The sequence below is a fragment of the Marmota monax genome, unplaced genomic scaffold, assembly GCF_021218885.2.
Source record: "Marmota monax isolate L192 unplaced genomic scaffold, Marmota_monax_Labrador192_F-V1.1 WCK01_AAM20220418_F8-fsc00116, whole genome shotgun sequence".
In the NCBI taxonomy this organism is placed as follows: domain Eukaryota; kingdom Metazoa; phylum Chordata; class Mammalia; order Rodentia; family Sciuridae; genus Marmota; species Marmota monax.
Window position 1 is genome coordinate 5,374,419 of NW_026695220.1, and position 24,077 is coordinate 5,398,495.

Here is a 24,077-nt window from a genome sequence, read left to right on the forward strand (position 1 = left end):
TTTTAAATTGGAAATGAATGTGCTTTCTTACAAAGCAGTTTATTATGATTTGTAAGATGCCTTACACAGTACAGAAATCTCATCCTTCTCTATGCTACATTGCAGCCCAGGGTCTATTTTTCTGGTGAACTTCTCCCTCTGAGGTCATCCAGGTTTTATTTTCATCCATCCTTCCATCACTCCCATTGTAGCCAAATAAGTTTCTGGTAACAGAAAGAAAAGTTTCTTTCCTGGCTTCTGAACATTCCAGCTTTTTAATAATCTTTAAGATTCTACTTCTAATGAGCAAATAACAAATAGACTTTATTTTAAACATTCATAAGGTAAAAAAATCTATTGTTCAAGATCAGAAAATAAGTACATATCTGGGATTTCATTAATACTATATATATTAATTTTCTGGTAAATTCTTTTACATGTATGTGAGAAGAAATGTCTCTTGACTAATGAATATGCAGATGCAGGACAGACCTTGGTGGCAGTTCAACTTCTATAATTATAGGTCATCATTGACAACAGACACAGTCAGCCACTAAAGACAATCTTTGTCAGAACATTTCCAGGAGCTTGTGAAAGTTCATAACCTTTAGATGGGTCATGACTTTGCTTGGGGCTAGAATTTATCCTTTTACAATCTGTCAATTGAATGAACAACAAGAAGTGGCAAATTTTTTTGATATCTGACCAATTAAAGCCTACCAGTAAGTACCTCAGGCATTGACCCTATTTGTTTAGTCAAATTGCCTGTCTAAACATGGAGAGAGATAACTTTATTTCCTTCTTTGCCCTTCATGATTTTCTTCCCTCTCCACATCTAAGTAGTTCTAGAAGAAATCACTTAGAACAATTTTGTCTTCCTTTAGTCAAACTCCACGCCTAAGTGATATATGAAAATAAGTACTTTAAATGCAAGACTATCCCAGTAGGATATATAATGACTCATATATAAATATCTCTGAAGTAGGGCTGATTGAATAAGGATTGTTAGATAAACTACTGGACATGCTGTTGATTTGAATTTCAGATAAATTGATATTTTAGAATACGGAAGTATGTCTCATGGAATATTTTTGGTGGCTGAATCTGGCAATTATAAATTGAATTTATATTGTAGATCAAGTGTAGAGTGAGTATATTGAAAATTTAGTTCAACCTGGAGATCATTAAGTTGAGATAAGCCAAGCACAGAAAGGCAAATATCACATGATATCACTTATATGTGGAATCTAAAAAGTTAAACTCATACAAAAATAAGTAGAATGATGGCTAACAAAGGCCAGCTGGGGCGAGGTAGGGTGGATAAGGAAAAGAAAATGTCAATCAAAGGGTTTAAAATTTTAACTAGATAGAATAAGAATTTGTGATTTTTTGCACAGAATAGTGACTATGATAAAAATAATAAATTGCATATTTTAAAATTGCCTACACAGGAGATTTTTAAATATTTTCACCGTAAAAATATTATGGTCAAATATTATTAGTATATGAAGTGAGGCAATGGATTTGTTAATTAGCCTTATTTCATAATTCATAACTGTAAAGATATCAAAACACCATCTTATACCATATATATATTTTATATATGGTATATATATATATATATATATATATATATATATATATATATATATAATTAAAAACAATATGTAAAAATTGGGTTCAAAAATTTACATTAAAAATTACTGTGGAAGTTTTCCTTAATTTGCTGGACATATTACTGTCCTGTCCCAATTGTTCAGTAATCTTCTCTCTTAAGCTTTTCTTTTCTTTTTTTTTTTTTTAAATTCTTATCACTAATTTTATTTCTATAGAGATTAATTACATGGAAAATACAGACAATAAATAGAAAGCATGCACATTCTTTTGAGATATGGCATCAAATTGTATACAATTTCGTTTTCTAAAGTCCCTGTATTTCAGATTTTATTTCTAGAGCAAATAATAAAATTCTGTATTTTATTAAAAATTTCATGATACTTTTGCTAAAAGTTATCTTTTTGTTATTATTTCTGTTATAAAACTAATAAAAATTTGTAGCTGAAAATAAAGTTTATTGTTTATTAAGGTACTCACCCATTTTGCTATTTTTTTGTTAATCCATATTCACAAAAGACTGCATATTGAGTGCTCTAGTATTAATAACAAATCTTTGTTGATTATTTCATTGATATTATTATATTTATAAAATTTGGTATAACTTTAAATCATCAATTTAGATGAGATCACTAATATGTGTATTAAGGTAGATGGACATATTATGATAGTTTCTAAATTTATCTGCAAGAGAATAATACACGTCCTAAAATTTAAAACTTACTTTTCTCTTTGTATATATCCGTTTGTCAAAAAAAGTCCAGTTGCCCAAATGTCTAGAGACATCCAGGTAACAGGATTAAATTCTATTATACTGAAATTCTCCCTTATCTACAATTTTGCTTTCCAGGGTTTTGGTTATCCACGGTCAACAGAGACAAGAATATTAGATGGAATGTTTCAGAAACCAATACATAACCAATACATAAGCTCCAAATAGTGTACCATTCTGAGGATTCCTAGGACACAAGCCTTTCCAACCACAGCTGTCAATCTGATTTTAAACATCCACTAAGGGACTAATGGGCTGGTAGTGTGTGCTGCGTGGGTGAGCTAGATGTTGGAATGATTCACCGCCCAGGCAGGATGGAGTGTCATGGCATAAATTTCATCATGATCCTCAGAATGGTGTCCTGGGCATTGAGGGGGAATGTCAGGAGTCACTCAATGCTGTGCCATGGTGTCCCCATTCTTCACCTCACTCCATCTCTTCCCAACAGCAGGCATCATCTCTCATCGTCAAGAGGAAAGGGTGAGTGCAATGCAATGTTTTCAGGGAGACAGACCCCATTCTCGTGACTCTTATTATATTGTTACACTTGTTCAATTTCATTATCCTCTATTATATGTTAATATTGGACTATGCCTCATTTCTGAATTAAACTTTAACATAGGTATGCACAGATAGCAAAATGCACAGTATATAGAGAGTTTGGTACTGTCTATGGTTTTAGGTATCAGCTGGGGCTGTTGAGATATGCCCCCCTCCCCTTCAAATAAGAGGCCACTACTGTATAATCTATAAGGGGATAATAAGTTTTTGCCATGTTTGTTCCTTAATTTTAGAAAACCCTTAATATCTATTTATTTTTATTTATTTATTTTTTTTACTTTATTTTTTTTTATTGTTGGTTGTTCAAAACATTACATAGTTCTTGATATATCATATTTCACACTTTGATTCAAGTGGGTTATGAACTCCCATTTTTAGCCCATATACAGATTGCAGAATCACATCAATTACACATCCATTGATTTACATATTGCCATACTAGTGACTGTCATGTTCTGCTACCTTTCCTATCCTCTACTATCCCCCCTCCCCTCCCCTCCCCACCCCTCTTCTCTCTCTACCCCCTCTACTGACCTTCATTTCTCCCCCTTGTATTATTTTTCCCTTTCCCCTCATTTCCTCTTGTATGTTCTTTTGTATAACCCTGAGGGTCTCCTTCCATTTCCATGCAATTTCCCTTTTCTCTCCCTTTCCCTCCCACCTCTCATCTCTGTTTAATGTTAATCTTCTTCTCATGCTCTTCGTCCCTACTAAGCTTTTCTTTTTTAAAAATTAATTAATTTTTATGTTTTTAAAGTTGTAGTTGGACAAGATTTCTTTATTTTTTAAATTTATTTTTATGTGGTGCTGAGGATCAAACTCAGGGCCTTGCATGTGCTGAGCAAGCACTCTACTGCTGAGCTACAACCACAGCCCAAGCTTTTCTTTCTTATCACAGTTTTCCAGAATCCAGCTAGGCTCTCTAAATGCATATCATGTCCATTTTCATCCAGACAAATGTTTTATTTGTCATTATCACAAGGGTGACTTTTTCATGTAGCTTTTTCTATTCTGTTTGTTTTACTTCCCAAGATTGAGGCAAATAAAGAGTTTTGCCAGTTTAGATTTCCATCCACAATGCTGTTAAGGCACAGGTCAATTTCTATTATGATAAAGAATAATGTGATTAAAAGAGAATGCAGATTTTTTTTTATTTCTGTGCATTAAAGACTGTATTCATCAAATTATCCTCTTTTAAAGATAATTAGAAGGGCCAAATATCATTGGACAATACATAATAAATTGAAAGTGTTTTGCACACTATCTATTCTTTTTCATTTTTGACTTAAATTTTTATACTTTTTTTGCATTTTACTGACAATTCATTTACTTTAAATGTATGTTTTCAGTTTGCCTCAGAATGCTAAAATATATTTTTAAGAATCAAACCAAAATTTTATTGTAATCACTGATACATCTTTTCTCATTGGTCAGACTGAAGACAAAAGAAAAAATAGTGGGAAAATGACAGAAGTCTGGTGACATATGCTAATTGGATTGGCAAATCTTAAGAGATTCGTCAATTTTCTCTGTCCATTAGAATACAGCAGAAGCAAACTTCCTAATGGCTAAAATATAGCATTGAGACCATATCCTTAAAGAAATATTTCAAAACCTTTGGGATATTTTGATGTTTGATTATCAGCATATTATAATAGTTCTCAATAATACAAAAGAAGCTGAGGATAGTTATTTTTCTCTCATGACATTTTCCTGTTAAATTGAATTTTTTAAATTAAAATTAAAATTTGTGGTAAATTTCTAGTTTATCCTTAAAAACATATTTCTGACTGAATCAAAGTGCAATATTTTAGAATATTTACCAATTATAAAGGTCATTCTTTCTTGTGTGTGGTACATTTAGTAAAACATCTTTGATGTCAAATTTTGGGGAATTTTGTTCTTTGCATGTACATTTAAATTACTTTTTTCCCAGTTAAATAGCTTTAGCAGTTGACCTATACTTTGATTAAATAATGCTTTTTACCCTCACCTCATGGGTAAATTATGTGGTTGAGGCCATTCACTTGACAAACTCCCAGCCATCTGAAGGATGAAATCTGTGGCCAGGCAATAAACACTTGCCATGAAAATCATGGTGCTGCAGTTACCATCTATAATGTACTTCTGTGCATTTTGTCTTAACCTGCTCTCACACCATGACACTATCACCAACTTTAAATGTTTTTTTAGTGCCTATTTGCTGGATTCTCCTTAATTTTCCACCCCATTCCATGAGTGCTTCTTATGCTCTGTATCCTGATTATTTCTGATCCTCTCACTGATCAAGCATAAAAATCATACCATGCGCAAGTTCTAAAATGAATTCAACTGCAATAATAAGGATAATTTAAACTCCTTTCCTACTCCTTAGTAATAGGCAGTTGGATAAACTGATCCAAGTTTTAAACCGTTTGAATGTTCAAATTCTTTGGCTATCACCTGTTCCAGTTACTTTAATCATTAGCTTCTAATTTAATGAACTGAATCTCCTATGAAAGAAAAAAGCTGCCAAGTTAATAAGATTACAAATTATTTTCCAGTAGTATATTTTAATCCTGTAGTAAATTTTGTTTTAGTAACTAGTCTATAAGCCTAAGGATCAATGTTCCTGCTCCGTAGTCTTTCTTGGGTATAGTGCAACTGCACCCAGAAACTTCAAGTGTAAGTTTCTTGTTGCATTTCTATGACTAAAATGCCTATTTATTATTAATTTATATGGCCTTTATTGTTCTGGTTCTCTTCCAAGCTTTGGTAAGATTCCTTGAATAGCACTTCTCAGCATGCACCAGGATGCTTGTAACATGAGGATTCAGTTTACCTTGGAGATAATTTATACTTATAGCTCCCATCCAAAATTACAGACAAAAATCTTAGTTGAGTAGCAAAATATTTGTGTCACTTTCTCAAATTCTGTAGTATCCCATGATACTACAAAACACATGCACAAACACACACACTTTTTAAAAAAATTTTTGCCAAAGTGCTGGGGATCAGACTCAAGGCCTTATGCATGATAAGCAACTACTTCACCACTGAAACACATCCCCAGTCCTCACATCGTAAACATTGTACATTCTGGAAAATAATTCCCTAAAACTGCATTTTTCCTTTAGTCTTAAAACCAGTCCCTAATAAAATCTATTAGATGATCTGCCTGTTCTTTCCCTATCAGTTTTCTTTAAGAGCCACTTTTTTGCCTAGGGCTGCTAGAATTGGTCACCAAAACTTGAAGAGGGAAATATTTTTTCCTTAAAATATTCCCATATGAGAGAAAGGAATGCTTAGCATTCTCTTTATTGTAGTCCTAAATTTTTAGTTTTTAAAGTTCTAGCTCTGAATTCCCATAAGCTTCAATCATTGAGAGACTGAGAAACTTACATATGCATTTCAGTGTCTGTGACTGGGTCCTGTCACCTGATGGTAGACTATTCCCTACACTATGCTTGCTACACTTCTCAGTGCACACTTCCCCACAGATTAGCATCAGCTGGGTGCTGAGAGCTCCATAAACTTGTTTATGAACATAAATTACTATGCTTTATACAATCTAGAGAATGTGGATAGTCTGATATTTATGTGATTTGGCTCTGCACCTGGATCCTCTGGTGAGGATTTTAAAAACACCATGGCTCAACCTCACCTCCTGTTTACTAAATCAGAATCCCCAGGGCAAATCCATAATACTCTTACATTCTTAGAAACAGCAGTGGTGATTTAGATGTGTCATAGAGCCTCTGAAATATTGGTTTGTCTAGGAATTTGTGCCCCAACCCCAATTTTATAAGGAATGGAAGGAAATGAATTCAAGTTCTACTTCTTTCATGGGTACAGAATGGCTTAGGACATAAAGGGAAACTTGAGGAAAATTTGTGATCAGTAGACCTGTCCTAACTCTGCTGTGTTTTATTGTGTGATCCTGAGAAATCTTCTTCATCTCCATTCATCTCACATTTTTCTCTGCAAAATATCTTCTGATACACCAGTGAACTATAAAAGGTGTCCTGAAAAAGCATACCACAGAACAAAGTCATATCTATACTTTTTGACGTGCAACTAGTCCATAATTGTATATTTCAGAGAGTCATAGAATTAGTAACAACCTCTATACCTGTTTCTATGTCTCTACTTAATTATGTTCACCTACTTATCCACATTTATTTCCATATCAAGCACATTTGTGTCTTCTGTTTTCATTTCAAACTTTCTAAAGTATAGAGGGCAGAATTTTGTTCTTAGTCTTTTAAGCACAGCAGTTAGACCAAGGGAGATTTTCTTGTTCTGAGAGGTCAGAAAAGGCCAGTGACTTAAATCAGGGAAGCTGACCTGGAAGGCTGTAGCACTGATAAGATTTAGGTGGAGTTAGCCAGATTAAAGGCTAGATACCTGAAGGGAGAAGGATCAGGCCACGGTGTTCTGCTTTGTGTCTATCAGATGCAGAACATTTCAGTAGAAATGTAGCAATCTTACTGCAAGCCTTAAAAGATGACCTAAGAGTCCCCAAGAGGCTGAGATCATGTCAAACAGAAGTTAGCAGTAGCTTCCAAATCTCTGGAATGCAGGCTTGAGTCTAGACTGTGGGCTTTTCACTCCATGAGAGAAATTTTAAAATAGTTAAAGAAAAGTGAGTAAAATCTGACTCCCTGTACTCTCCCTCCCTTTCTCTCTCTCCTCCCTCCTTATTGGCATACTACTGTGTTCTAGCCACTGTCCTAACTCAGCCTTGAGGATGTAAGTTTAAAAGTAAACATAATACTCACCCACAGGAACAGGAACCAGTACATCATGATAAAAACTACAATAAAACAATGCAATGTTAGCTGTCATATATAAATTAGCGTTCATATATATAAATTTATATATGTATATATGTATAAATTAGCATTCATATGTACATATGGCTCTGCACCTGGATTCTCTGGTGAAGATTTTAAAAACACAGTGGTTCAAACTCACCTCCTGTTTACTAATTCAGAATCTCCAGGGTGAATCCATAATACTCTTAGATTCTTAGAAACAGCAGTGGTGATTTGGCATTCACATATACATATAAATTTAGCATAAAATGAATGTATCAATAATGAAATTAAATGGTCAGTAAATAAATTATTTTTAACAAAAAAAAATACTGGATCACAGTTTATTGTAACTCAGTTCCACAAGCTTGAGTAAAGTACCCTGGCTTTGAAATTCAAAGTGTTTTAGCCCAACTCAGCGAAACTTATTTTTCTTCAGAGTTAAAATTATCACCATGATAATGATCATCATCATAATTCAGCATGAGATTTATTTTATTAGTGGCTGTTTTATTGTTGTTGCTATTGTTGTTTTAATATTTTTATTAGTTGTTGATGGATATTTATTTTATTTATTTACTTATTTACATGTGGTGCTGAAAATCAAACCCAGTGCCTCACACATGCTAGGCAAGTGCTCCACCACTGAGCCACAACCCCAGTCCTCCTGCCCCCATCCTCTTATTTTTGTTTACTATTTGTTTTGTTTTCTAGGGATTGATTCTAGGAGCACTCTGCCACCAAGCTACATTCTCAGTTCTTTTTATTTTTTATTTTGAAACAGATTCTTGCTAAGTTGCTTATGTCCTCGCTACCTTGCAGAGGCTACTTTTAAAAGTTATATCCTCCTGCCTTAGCCTTCTGAGTTGCTGGGAATATAGGTGTGTGCCACCACACCCGGCTGACTAGTTGCTTTTTATGTGGCAAGCAGTATGTTACAGATTTAATACGCAGTAAAAGAATGAATCATTTGTATTTAATTTCATAACAATCTACAAATTAGCTACTATTCTAACATATTCTTTATTAAATTGAACTGATAAGGCACAGAAAGTTAAGTATCTTTTTTGAGATAATATAGCCAGTGAGAGCAAACCTATCTATCTCGAATCCAACTTTCTCTTCCAAACTCATCCTTTTGATATTAAAGTATATGCTAACAGTGTAACACTATTATGAACACAATACCACTGACTATTATTCCCAACCAATTCTCTTCATTAATTTAAAGAAAGAGGTTATTCATGTCCTAGCTCTAATAAATGTAAATTAAATATATATCTCATCTATATCCACAGTCTATCAAATAAGCAAGACATCTTCATAGTATGAAGCAACTGATTTCATTTCCAGAACTATTTTTATGAAACACAGAATTTTTCTTTTACTTAGATGTACATGGATGACTATGGAACACCTGTATTCTCTTTTCTGTGTATGTGTATACATGCATACATATATTCCTGCACATAAACTTATTTCTACACATAGATGTCCTATTTTAGCCTAAATTTACTAGATTTTTCACTTTGGATAAAGCCTTTTACAGACAAAGGGGGGAGGTTGAATGAAAGGGGAAGCTAGTAATTGAGTTCTTCAGTGATGAAGATAAAGGATCTACACTCTTTGAAAGGTATGGTTGTCAGTTTATAATATATTGTTGAAGAAACATGTCATCCTGAAGGAAGATGTGTATTTTATTCCTTTCTGATTTTCCTAAAAATAATATGTGAACACACAATGCCCACAGAACATTAGTTTGGGGCAACAATTTATAAAGACTGAAAAATAGCATACATCTAAATGGCAGAAAGAACGTTTACTAGGAAAACAAAACAAAACAAAAAAAAAACAGCTACTGTGGACTGTAATCCCCCACTGATTTCTCAGAAATAAGTTTTCCAGAGAGGAGTCACAATTATAGTTATTCAAATAATACAAAAGTACAATGTTTATTTTGAAATGAACTTAAGCTTAATTGGTTCCATAATTCTTTGAAAATGAACAAATTCACTTATTTATGCTCTTTGAATAATATTAGCGATAAAAATTGTGTTCAGTTTCTTCTAAATCATTTTTTTAAACTAGACAATTTCTAGGAACTGTCCATTTTTATTAGAGAGACTGAAAATGTAAAATTCCTCTCACTGATCTGTTATGTTCTCACACAATATTTATGAAATTCAATACTGCTCCATGGATATCTTAAGCCTCAAAATTCAACCATCTGTAAACCTCTCTTTTCTGTAATGAATCTTGAAATAAGAAAGAAAGAAAAATATGTCTGAGCTTCCAAAATAGATTTCAAAAGTTCAAAGCATTAATGTTCATTTATTTGTTTATTCAGTTGGATCAACACATCTTTTCTTAGGTTCTGTTTACTTCTACATTGTATGTAATCCCCCGAATTTTGATTATTCATTTCAGAGCAAACATAGATTCCAAAGAACAGATTTGAGGGAAAGAAATGGGGATGCTTCAGACAGGCATAATAAACATAATTAAAATTGACAATTGACAGGAATGTATTGAAAAAAAAATGTGTAGATCATGAGATGAAAGAACTAAAATTCTGTGTTAGTCATGGTCTGTACAGGAAAAACAATTCCATACTCTATTGTAGAAAGGGTAGAATCATAGGAATAAATGCAACACTAAATTTTCTCAGTATATTCTTAAACTTAGGATCTATATAATAAAAATTGAACTCTGAGCATTAAATTATAGGCAAATCTGAAGACTGTATAAACAAATTACGGTATTTAGAATGGCCAGGACCAAAGAACCTTGTTTTGTGTGACCCAGTCACTGCAGTGCCTCTTTTAACTATGAGATTGGTTTTCAGCTTACACATCAAGATTTAGATTAAAGTTTTGGCTATGTATTCACTGCTAGAGATGTTTCAACTACTCAATTTAATCAACAGTCTTAACTGAACATTTGGGATATAATTAAAATCAATCAATTATTGATTATTTTTAATACTCCTAAAATGATTTCAAACATTATAGCCAGTCTCTAAAAGAAGCTATAATTTCATGCACTGATTTTCAGATTAGCAAATGTCAATATACAGGGAGGATGACAGTTCACTAAGTTATTACAACAGTGAATGGAAAGCAATATATTGTTTAGTCACCATATGAATGTAATGCAATGTTTAGAATTTATACCCTTTGTCTTAAAAACAATACTGAAACAGATGGCAAATAAAAAAAAAGAAAGAACAGTATTATAAAAGGAAGATGATATGAAATATGAAGCTAAAGGAGAGGCTAAATCTCTTGATCTTTCAGATAATTCTCTCTTTTTTTTCTATTTTAGGAGTTTTGTAATATCATGATCAGTTATCAGTATACACGAATGTCCTTATGTCCCAGCCTTAATAGTATGGAATTTTAAAGCTAGGAAATGCCATCTAAATACATTGTCCAGTGAATCTCAGAAGTACACACCAAAATCACAAGGCATAAATTTTCCAGGTGTTTGGGCCCATATGCATGCTCTAATGTTGCAATTTTTGTTTAGTGTGGATTTATTTATAACTTTGGTGTTTCATTTCCTTCCTTCCTTATCTCTCTCTCTCTCTCTCTCTCTCTCTCTGGATGCTGGCGATTCAACCCAGGCCTTACACATCTTTGTATAGCCTAAGCATGCACCCTAACTACTGGATTTCATGCCCAGCCTTCTTTAAGTATGTGTATTTTCAAAGACAATGCCCTACTTAAAAACAATTTATTCCAATTCTTAAGTTTTATTGAAGAAACTGATACAGTTGGTACTGCCCATACTTAAATGCCTGTAATTGGCAATATCTTGTATATGTGTGTGAATACACATATATAATGATATGAAAGTAAAATGCAAAGCTATATAGTCCTTAAATCAATAAAATAAAACTATATGTAGTGAACTTGAATAAATATTACTCTCTCTCTCTCTCTATATATATATATATATATATATATTATGGCTCAAATAAGTTAAGTGAATTGCAGTAAAACAGAGCAAATTCATGTCAAAGTCAGACAATTTCCAAATTCTCTCTGTACCCTTTTAAGTTACTCTTAAAAGAAGTTTAACACAAACATGTTAAACAATGAGTATAGAAAAACTAATTCTATCAGGTTTGACATTTTAGGCAAAATTCCATAAAACCCATGGCTTAAATGCAATATTAAGACATAACACAGTCAATACAAAGGTTATATTTATGATCTAAGATATTTAAGGCTGGAAAATTTTGCCACCTTCCTATGTAACAGGTAAATTGTGAATAATCTAATTTACCATTGTCTTTGTTGTTGTTGTAGAAATTATTTCTTTTCTTTTCTCCATCAGGACATTGTTGAAACAATTCTTTGAGTTTTAAGAATTCAGGCATTACCAAGCTCTGACACTGAGTAGGAACCTCTGTGTTCGTTTCCATCAAATCAGATTAAGCAAATCTTTACGGAGAGGGAGGGCATGAAAGAAATGAAGGTTGAAGAATGTGACAGTGAGCAGTGGATTGTGCGCTGATGGGAGATTTGTAATCCTAAAGACAGTGCAGAATCTGGAGGTTTCAGATAGTGCAATTGGACATATTGTAGAAGCATTAGGACCTGCCTCCTAACTAGCTAAGCATTATGTGCTTTCGGGGAGAGAATAGAAAAGGTCCAGGGCATCACATATGGCATGCAAGGATTAGAATCATTTAGCAGATTAACCTATCTTTAAAAGGGACAAGAGGTGGCACAATAGGCATTTTAATAGCAGCCACTTGATCCAACCCCCGCATTTATAATCTCAACAGGAGAAAACAGCTAACTCTCAAAGGACTAACATGAATTTTCCAACCATGTAGTTGGCAAAGGTAAAAAAAAAAATAGTTATTTATTTATTACTAGAACACTCAGTTTGTTTTGGCTACACAGGAGAAAATGTAAATCTGTAGTGTATCATATGTCTGAGTGTTCATATAGTTGTATATGAATAAAAACTCTGTTCTTTCCACATATTAGTTCTATTGCACTATTTTTGTTTCTCCTGCTGTTATTAAAATTAATCATTCATTATTCATGTAGGATACAGAGGAAACTGAAAATAAAATGAGAGGAAAATACTAGACTAATTTTATCATACATATTTAAACAACCACAAAGAAATAGTTACTTTCAAATATGCCTATGACAGTTACAGGAGGGGCTAAGTCTCAGGATACCTGTTTTTAACATTTGTATCTTATTTTTGATAAACATTCAACATTCTTTTCTCAGTCTCATTGTTTATTTAGGTTCACTGAGCCATAAAAAAAAGGAAAAGAAGAAAACTGGCCCATTGTTATGGAGAACCTCTCACTGTGCTTTGAAAGTCTCCTGATTTTCTGCTTTATATTCTAAATTCAACATCATGGTGCTCCCATATAATCAGAAGATAATGTGGCATGTGTGAAAAGGTTAATTTAAAGCTACACATACACCAAGCTTAAAGAAGCAGCAAGCTTCCTGTGATTGGGAGTGCCTGGGCTGGTCTAGGGTCCTGCCCTGCAACAGACAGGCTGCTGACTCTTGCCAAATGTGAATGAATGCCTTGTAGATGAAATAAAGTCATCTTTCTGTGTTTAAGGATTATTACAAATTCTTTAGAAAAATCCTACTCTATATCTTTCTAATTTTATCTTCCATCACAAAACATTCAGCATTTCATAGTTTATTTTTTCACCAATGAGTTAGTGAAAACAAGAAAATGTAAATTCAAGTTGAACCTTACTCTATTTCATATATTTATAATGTCTAGTTCAAGCTTTATTTCAAAAGTGTGAGTTTTATTTTAGCCCATTCTCTTTGACAGAATGTCTTGGGGATAATTTTTTTTTGTTTCAGTGTATTATTATAGAATATGTTGTTTTTCTAATTGTGTACCATTTGTCATAATACCAAAATTCAATATTTACCCAAATATCTGAGTAACAAAGTTAACTGAGCAAACTTGGGTACTCCAACCTTGAATATTCTGAAGAAAGGACTGGCACATAAGAGCCATTGAATATCATGACTGATAATGATATCTTTGAAACTTGATACCTTCAATTATGCAAACTAGATCATGCTAATCATGTAATTAATGCTGGAAGTCTTTCTTTCCTCTATATATGTATTTATTTTTTGCATGTCTGGGGCTGTAGGTCAATGCTATGTCACCTTGATCACTACAGGAGTGGGAAACCAGTCAGAGAAACTCAATGATGTAGGACCTCCATGCTTTTGTGAGTGACCCACAATAGAAACTCTGAACACCAAGCCATACATGAGCTTCCCCGGTTGGCAACACTCCATACACGTTGTTCCGAGTTGTTTCTGATGTTTAAACACTGTCCACGTATCTTTAAGAGTTGAACATGTGGGATGTACATCCCAGGTTTTTCCTAGACTTGATCTTGTGTGTCATTTCCCTTTTCTGTTTTTAACCTATAAATTTGCATTGTAATAAACACTATCAAAGAGTAAAACAACTGTTCTTAGTCTTTCTTGGGAATTATCAAATGTGAGGGTAGTCTTGGGGCCCCAGATGCAATATCAACAAGCTACAAAATACTTTGAACATCACTTAACTTTTTAAAAACAAACTGTTGTGTTCACAACACTGATCTTGGAAAAGATATCACAAAGCCAATGACAATTCTTTCCTTGAAACTGATATATAATGTGTGTATATACATATGCATTAAATACTTGCAATAGTCCCCTTGTGTATAAACATAGGTTTTAATTAATTAGTCACATAGATAATCTAGGTGAAATTTATTAAGAAACTTGATTTTTTTTAACTTTGCTGCTTTCTCTGTTATTCTTGTTTTAACAATTTCTAGAAATAGTAATCAAGAATTTGAGCTGATGCTAAAGTTAGTCTGAATAAGTTCTTATAGGAAATTTGGAAAGTAGATAATGGAAAAAAAATAGTATATTTGCATGTTCTATGGTTTAGTATGATTCATCCTCTAAAGTCAGCCCCTGACTTGTCAAATGACCAAGTTTAGTGTCATACACAAAAGTTGTGGTCAGGCCTAGAAGTGGAATGCTATGTTTTGGGGTATGAAGTTCTTTCTACTAAAATAAAAACAAAAACAAAAACAAAACTATTATTTTTGAAGTTGCTGCTGAAGCCATAGGATTAAAAAAAAATCAACCATACATGAATGTTCCACATTGGATAATTTACCCACAACTAAAAGAAAATTAGTCTTTCTAAACAAGAGGCCATAATGATTTCTTATAATTAGTTCCACATATTGAGATGGCACCTGGGAAGTTCACTTAGGGATTCAACAATGGATCATAGGTCTGGGTTTCTCAATTGTGAGTCTTTGCTGCCTTCAGAGTCATCTATCTGAGGCCTGAAAACAGCAACTAGATGTATACAATCCAGAAGCTACAAGTTCTAGAAAAGGACACGCCTACCTCTTACATCCTATGTGCAGGTGAGGTAACCTTTTCTTTGAAAGAACTTCTCTTGTCTCAGAGACCAGTGTAGTATCTCCTGACCATTCTTAATGTATTCCCTGAGTCTGGGATTAGATTAACCTGATTTAGATAACACGTTTGTTATGAATCAAGATGAAGCTACAGGAAATTACACATTCCTGTATAGTGGCTCAATAACCTATGGATCATCCCTGGTGCTGGTAATGTATATTCAAACATTAATTACAATTATTCTTTTATGTATCTGCCTTCCTTGTGGGAAACAAAAAAAAGTGCTGCAAATTATCCTCTCGTTGTAAAAACAAACAGTGTCAGACCCTTGATGATAGTCAAAATATTTTGATGAAAACATTTGTTTTTGAAAGACTTGCTTTCTAACTTCAACTACTGTAGTCTTTTTGTAGAAATTGGTTCTGTTGCTAAAGAATAAAGTATAAGCCTATACCAGTGTTGTAGCATTAGCTTTTGTTGTATGTCATTTATTTTCTGAGGCCTGTGAATAAGTGAGTCCACCTTGAGTAGATGTGTTTTATGTCAGGCTTTCTGAGAAATGAGGAGCCTGAGGGGATCCCATTGATTTGCCAACTGTGTCACAGTTCATTTAAGGCAGAATGGCACATGCTTGTGACAAAGGCTATGACAAATGGATATGTACAGAAGGGACAGCACTAGTAAAGATGAATGAAGGAAATGATGGAGTATTCAATACATGATGGAAATCACAGCAAAAGTTAAGATAGTGAATGACAGTGAATGTATGTATGTGAATTTAGTACCTCAAGTTAGGCAAAAAAAAAAAAATGACTGTGAGACTTATAGCACTTTTAGAAGAATTTCTGAAAATTTATACAAATGCAGTATCACTGATAGCTATGAATCTATTTTTCATATAGTATGTATACCAACTGGCATAGAGTAAATATTTTAACACAGTGAAGTTAAAAATAATATTGTTTGATTTTCTGTTTCCTAACCTTAAAAAAATATGTGTAGGTGTATTCAAATGTGGACATACCATAGAGCAAAAGTTTACTTTTGTAGGGGTTAAATTTGTAGGGGTTAAATTATGCTATTCTTCATTAAGATATATTAATAAGACCAATGGATACTAACAAGATGCAGATCTTTGCGGGTGGAATTTTGCTCACAGACATTCAGGATGCAGTCATCAGTGTCCCACTCACAGCTTTGTCCAGCATAACTTGAGTTGCATAAGCAGGAAAAGCCACCAAGCGCTGAAACAAAGAAGAGAAAACTCTTTTATACTCTTTTAATCATAGTACAGATACAGTAATGTAAATTACTCTTAAAATGTTATAATCGGCTATGCATTTCACCTTTAAACCAATAAAGTGTGAATTCCTATTTTTAATACTCTATTACACATTTCTATATTTAATATTCTATCACACTGATCTACAGTATCTCCTACACTGCTACCTTGTTCAGTTCTATTGACTTAAAAAACTTTAATTATTTGAAATAAGAAAGATTACAATGACATTTGATAACAGTTTGATATATATATATATATATATATATATATATATAAAATATCCATTTTTCTCACACTCTCAGTCTTTTTGGCAGCACACAAAACATAATTAGTAGTTAATGTCTGCATCAATGAACTTTCCTAGTTTGTTTTAGGTTTAATATACAAGTTAACTTGTTGTTAAAGTTCTATGGGTAGAAAATGAATTGCAAAGTAAGTTTCAAATAGTGGTCTGAAAGCTAATATTTATCTACTTAACCCTTAGTTTAAAAAAAGAGCTTTCACATGTAAGTATACTATTTTTAAATAATTAAATTATCACTAACAATGAAAAAAAAAAACAGTATCTGAAACGTTTCAGGGAAATGGTGACAGCATGAATTGTCATTGGAGCAAGAATGGACTTATAGTTACTTGTAGACAGTCCCTGGGTCCTTCATTATCTCCAGGATTCACCATGTATCTACATTCCCACCCTGCCTCTGCATGTACCTGCTATTACTCTCATTGAATGCTTAGGTCCTAGGTGGCAACAGAATTTTCAATGCAATGTGCAGAATTTAAGCAGCATCTTGATTTCTTTCTTTCTTCTTCTTCTTCTTTTATTTAATAGGAAAATTTTGTACATTCTTTATCTGGTTTCCTCTAATGTTAACATCTTTGATAAACATAGCAGAGTTATCCAAAGAGAGAAATCAATACTGGTACAATATTATTAGCTAATCTTTAACACTTCTTGAATTTCCCCAGTTTTTCCATTAGTGTCCTTTTTTCTGTTTCGGGATCCAAACCAGGATCCCACATAGGGATTTGTTATGTTTCTGGTCTCTGCTAGTGTGAACCAGCATCTTGGTCTTTATATTTTTGAAAATATGTAAATCTGAGTTTGTACAAATTCTCTGAACATAATTTTGTTTCCTTCTTAATGTCCTTAAAAACAGCATACTACAGGGACACAGCCACATCAATGTTTATAGCAGCACAATTCACAATTGCTAAACTGTGGAACCAACCTAGATGCCATTCAATAGATGAATCGATAAAAAAATTGTGGCATATATACACAATGGAATATTCCTCAGCAATAAAAGAGAATAAAATCATGGCATTTGCAAGTAAATGATGGAGTTAGAGAAGATAATGCTAAGTGAAGTTAGCTAATCCCCCCAAAAAACAAATGCTGAATGTCTAATAACCCTTTGATATAAGGAAGCTGATTAATAATGGGATAGGGAGAGGGAGCATGGGAGGAATAGATGAACTCTAGATAGGGCAGAGAGGTTTGAGGCAAAGGGAGGGGGCATGGGGTTAGAAATAATGGTGGAATGTGATAGACATTATTAGCATCTTGATTTCTGTAGCTGTGCCTCAGTAAGCATGTACAACTATGGCTTCTAAGAAGAACAAGGCAGCCCAGCCAATAACAAGAGAAAAGGGAGACACACAGAATTAGTAGCCTTTAGACAAAATTTACTTCTGTTTTACTTATAGTTTCATGGAGCATTTATTTTTAATGCAAATGATTCAAAAAATAAGTGTAGTTTTAAATAAATCATTGTGATAAAAATGCCAATTAATGCTTCTTTGTATGTTATAGATGGAATTATGTATAATAATAAATTAAATTAAAACTGTGTGCCATATGTCAGTAAGACATTGTGAAATACCATCAATCATAATGATAATTAAAATATGTTTATAATTAGAATTCAGGTTTGGACACTAATGCATATTAGTAAATAACAAACAAAAAGACTCAAATTAACTTTTATCATAGTTGTTTATAACTAAATACATGAGTGATAAATTATTTTTAAAGGAAAGTAACAAAAAAGAGGTAACTTTGAATTATCAAAGAATCTGAAAGACAGAAATTGTTAAAAATAAATTGTTTTTATTTTACATAAAAATGTTGATCATTTTTGGCTAAAAAGATAACAAATGAACAATGTACCAGAAGAAAACCTGGGTTATTAAATTGGATCCACAGGAAAAAATGGACGTCACAAAAAATAATTGTTTAAGTACTTAAAGTAAAGAAATAAAAGGGTATTTTTTCCCTACACAATTTATTAATTACATGACTTTATGACAATCAATAACAATTTTATTGACATATTTTAAGCATATTATCTCACTCTATTTGTTCTTGATTTATACTAGAAAATTTAGTCATGGATTTATATTAGTTTTGTTTATAAATATTATGTAAATGACCTTCTATTGAAATGAGTTTTTACATTATTTTCACTATTTACACATTGACCAAAGGATTATGTAAAAACATATTCAAAGGAGGTAAGATAAGGCAAAAGAAGGTGGACTCTTAGTTCACCTGTTTTCCTTATCATACCCCTTAGTTACATCCCCCTGCAATGTCATTTTATGTAGTTTTTCCTGAGTCTCAACAAAAAATGAAATAGGTCATCCCACATAAAAATCAGTGTTTAAATATTCTGTCTCTTGTTTTTCCTCTTTTTTCTCTATATGCTTACATATTTTTCTTTTCTTCCTTATTCTTTCCCTCTATGAATTTATATTATTTCATCAGGAAGAAGTGTGTGATTGTGTGTGTGTGCGCACGCACACATGTGTATGTGTGTGTGTGTGTGCATGAGAGAGAGATGAGCTATGAGCTAAAATAATAATTTTAAATATCATTTAAAAATAACACTTTCCCATGACTATAAATAACTACCTTTAATAATCTACAGTTTAAAATAAATTGCAAAAATAGTTAATTCTGATAACCAGAACATAATAGCTGCATCCTTCATTTTCTACAATTGCAATGAACAAGAATGTAAACAAATTAGTCAGAAGAGCGGTACCTAGTACTGCTGACATTGACTTTGATGTTCAAGAGAGGCTATGTTCATATATATGGACCTTCCTATTGTTATGTCATGTTTTAAATTAGATTGCTCTGCAAATATTACAACAGTGGCTGAGTGAACTCACTGTCACAGCAGTATCTGTACAGGTAAGTGCTGGAACTGCATTCATTGACACTGATCTCACAGGGTGAAACTGCAAAGCTTTTCTCACATTGGCATTGGAACCTAAGGGGAAATATTTCCAGATCTGTTTTCTTGCTAAATGCAGCTCCATTCTCACAAGGGTTGCTAGCCTTACAAGGCCCAAATTCACAGTGCAAACCTGGAAAGCAAAGAGTCCAAGTGTCAGTGCTTATCTGATGAACCAATTCCTGCAAATGCTGTCATCTGCCTGGCAGATTTCTGCATAAATGCATTCAATTTACTCACTGTACAGTGACTTATTTCTCCTCCACATTGTGATTGTGATTCTCTCCCTCTCTCTGTCTCTCTCTCTCCCCATTACAATTTAAGTAATGTTATTTATGATTTCTATGCTTCATCTAACAAAGTACCAGCAGGAAGCAATGTTAAGTGACAGTACTTTTAAAAATACCAGTTTTAAAAATAACTGTTTTTTTTTTTTTTATTCCCCAACTCTTGTTCAACAGTGCTCTCTGAAGATGCTGCAATTAGGAAAGTGCATTATTAATGATTTCATGCTTCTGTGTTTTCTTCCTGGTACCCCAGAGATAGTTATCACTATCAGCTTTGCTTAATGGATTTGTTGCTATTCTTAAAACAAATAAACACCAAATAAGAGTACTGGAATAAGCTTTTGAGCTTAATAGAAACACCTCATTCCTGAAATTAAGATTTATGTTTTATCAGAAAAGTAACTAGATAAAGTGATTGCCATTGTCTGGAATGTACACAAATATTTAGAGATAAGAAACAGGATGGCTGACCCAAGAGAATCCCTATCAAACAGATGTAAAGCATGAACAGAACCAACTAGTCCATTAAAGAAAAATGATTATTAAATGTCTGTTTTCAAGGCATGTTAAAAATATTGAGAAGATCAGCTACTGGGGAAATATCCCAGTAATAGCATTCATTCATGAAAATGTAAATCAAATATGTATAAACAGAGATCTAAAAGTTACTGGCTATATACTTTGAGAAAACAATGTCTTTTGCTAGGAAGGATGGCCAGTGTCTCTTTGTAGGGTTCGTTCTTCCCAGGGGAATCCAAGCCACCTTAAAACTTACAATCTCAGATAATTAATAAGTAATAAAACACAGATACTCAGAAATATATTTACATAAGGCGAAGCCCCTGATAGATCTAGTCCACATGGATTCTGGAATGGGAAATTGGCTCCAGTGGTTTATTTAAGGGGGTACATCAAAGGCACGGATAAGGTTTCATGGGCAGAGTCTGGTTTCCTGATGTCTTGCAGTCAGCAGGTTGATGGACATCTTGGTAGGTCACACCCATCTCAGGTGCTGTGTAAGCCACTGCAGAACAGGAAAGAGATTCACATTGTCCCTGGGCAACTGACCAGAGGAAATGTCCACTGGTTATTCCCAGACATCAGATGTCTCTATCCACTAGGCTTCCATGAGCAATGACATACATGCAACCCATGAATGGCTAGTGACAAAAGCCCAGTTAAAATTAAATCTTTAAACGTCTTGGGTTTTCTAAGTAATTTGCCAACTACAGAGATGAGGGGATAATATACAGTATGAGAGTAAGTGATTTAAGATCTCAAAGTTTATAAAAACAAAGGTAGTTTGAGAAATTTAAAAACTTAAGGATCCTTATAATTTTCCCAACTGTGACCAAAAGAAAAAAAAGATATAAAAGAACACCTAAAGGTTGCTGAAGACATCAACAGTGTGTAAAGGAATCAACAGGATATAGTGTCCATAAAAAAGAATAAAAAACTGTATGAAATATAATAGACCCTCAGATCTTTGACTTCCAAATGTGACAAGCAAAAAAAAAGCGGGGGGGGGGGAACCACAAAAATTCTTTCAAGTATCTATTTTTAGAAATAAAGGTTTTCTTCAATAAATAAATAAATTAATAAGAGCTACTTTTGCAACAGCTATGGTAAGTTTGTATTAACAATTCAAATGGGCACAAGACCTCTTCTCTGTAATTAAATTATGAGATTGAACATGGCATATTAAAGTTATTTGGATATTATTTCATCATAATAAAAGTATTTTTCTTTGAAAAATTAGGGAAATTATGTTGTACAAACATCAGCCACAAGTGCATAAAGAAATAAATTGTCCTCTACAAAAATTTGTCAAACATAACTTTTTGTTCTAATTATCTACATTTAGTATTTATTTTTGAGGCTAGTTTTTGGATTTTATTTTTGCTAGTGGAAAGTTAATTTAACTGTCACTTCATAAATGATTTTATGCATAATATATTGTATAGCTGAATAATAATTTGTACTCATATTTTAAAAACGTCTATATGATATTTTATTTTGCAGAATACACATGAATTCAATCTACCTTCATACCCTCATGATTTGTATATTCACTATACAAATATGTTGAGAGTTTCTACTATGTGGCAAGGACTATGGTAAGATGGTAGGGTCATAAATAGTGAGGAGATCAAATCAATGAGGTATAGAAAGGGGTAAATGTGTTTAATTTCTCAGCTAAATAGTTACTGTGGTGAGAGGAATTCCAATATGGCCAGCAAAATCCCCACCATTAGTTTGCATGTCTTATGTAATTCTCTTTATTTAAATGTGGGTGGGATGTGTGAATAAGATAGAATTTATGCCATGGTTATGTTCCATTGTATTGCAGAAAAGATGTAGATATATAATTCAAGTCCCTAATCCAAATAGAGATACTCAAATGAAAGATCAACATGGGGTCATTTTACCAAATCAGGTGAAACATTAAGTCACAGGTAATCTCTTGCTGTCCATGAAGAATCAAAATGAAAGCTGTATAGAGTACCATATGTCAGGGTATGGCATGTAGATCTAAGTTGCTGTAAAGACTCCAGGAGACCCCCATTTTGGAAGCAAGACCAGAGTCTTAAAATCACATGGAACTAACTACCAACAGTCAGGAAGAGGAACTCTTGTCTTAGCTCACAGCCATGAATAGACAGCACAGGAAAGCTATGCATAGACTTCTAACTTTCAGAAATTATAAAACAATAAATATGAGTTGTTTCAAGGACCTTGAAATGCCCTTATGATTACATTTCAGTTCCACTCAAATAAACCAGGATAATACCACCATATCAAGATTCTTAACTTAATCACATCTATGAATTTTTATATGCCAAATAAAGTAGTAGTTATAGGTCTCCAGAATTAGGGCCTGGATAATCTTGGCCTGGAGAGGGACAAGGTGATTTGCCCATATTGTACAGAAAGTAAAGCTTCTTTAAAACCAGTGGCATGTTAGAGTCAATGAAATGTAGTAATGTGTTTTCCTCCTTCCTAAGTCCTGGGTTCCATTCATATTGATTTGTTCTTTATTTTCTGAATGTTCTCTGTATAGACATCCCTCCATTTCCTTTAGGTATCCCTCATGCTTAACCTTGACAATATATGGTAATTCTTTAGGCTTCATTTTATTTTATTTTTTTAATTTTTATTGTTGGTTGATCAAAACATTACATAGTTCTTGACATATCATATTTCACACTTTGATTCAAGTGGGTTATGAAAATGTATGTATTCAGGAAGTTTTTCAAGTGCTACTTAAGATGTCATAGTCATCCTTATATTTGGCTGTATTCATTTTCTCTACCAGACAGAAAGTTGTCATGAGCTTAGAGACTTGAAACAACTCATATTTATTGTTTTATAATTTCTGAAAGTTAGAAGAGTTCCTCTTCCTCACTGTTGGTAGTATGATGACAGCCAACAGTTTGGATAGATAGAAGGAAGGTGTTATGAGCCAAGGAATACAGGCAGCCTCTATAAGCTGGTAGAGGCAAGATGATAGACGTCTTCAGAAGGAATGCAGTACTGCAGCAACTTAGTTTAGACTTCTGGCCTCCAAGGTTATAAAGTAATAGATCTGTGTAGTTTACTTTCTGTGAATTAGTTATAGCAACCATAGGAAATGAATGGAATAAACAGAAATTACTAGATAAATTTTGACAAAGTGATAAATACATCATTGTTGTGAAAATGCATCCTGATCTAGAAGATGTCAATATTAACATTATGATATGTTCATCATTATGCTAACATGTCATAAAAACGAGGGTGTATTAAATTAAATTTCCTAATTTGAAATAATGTCTCAGTAGGTTGGGCAAGACCAAAAAAGGCTTTGTGATCTACAGAAACTGTGGACTCTGAAGCACCATTGAAAGCTTTCCAAAAATCATGTAAGTTTAGTTGTCCTCCTTATACTGAGAATCACATTGTATTTTCAAGTTGTATTTAAAAAATACACAATGTTTCCTTCTTTCCCGGAGGCTTTATTTTGCTGAAAACTATATTCTCTTAAAATTGAAAAAGTAAGATAATATACATTTTATTTGCATATATATGGAGTAAGAAACATTAA

The 24,077-nt window shown here is 33.1% G+C and overlaps 1 protein-coding gene across 1 annotated transcript in view; it reads right to left on the reverse strand.

Moving 5' to 3' along the window:
- Window positions 1-24,077, reverse strand: part of Eys (eyes shut homolog) — a 1,592,434-nt gene that overhangs the window by 1,193,205 nt on the left and 375,152 nt on the right. Inside the window, 1 exon segment of the mRNA XM_046432606.1 lies at window positions 16,299-16,420. Within this exon segment, the coding sequence (XP_046288562.1) occupies window positions 16,299-16,420 (122 nt within the window).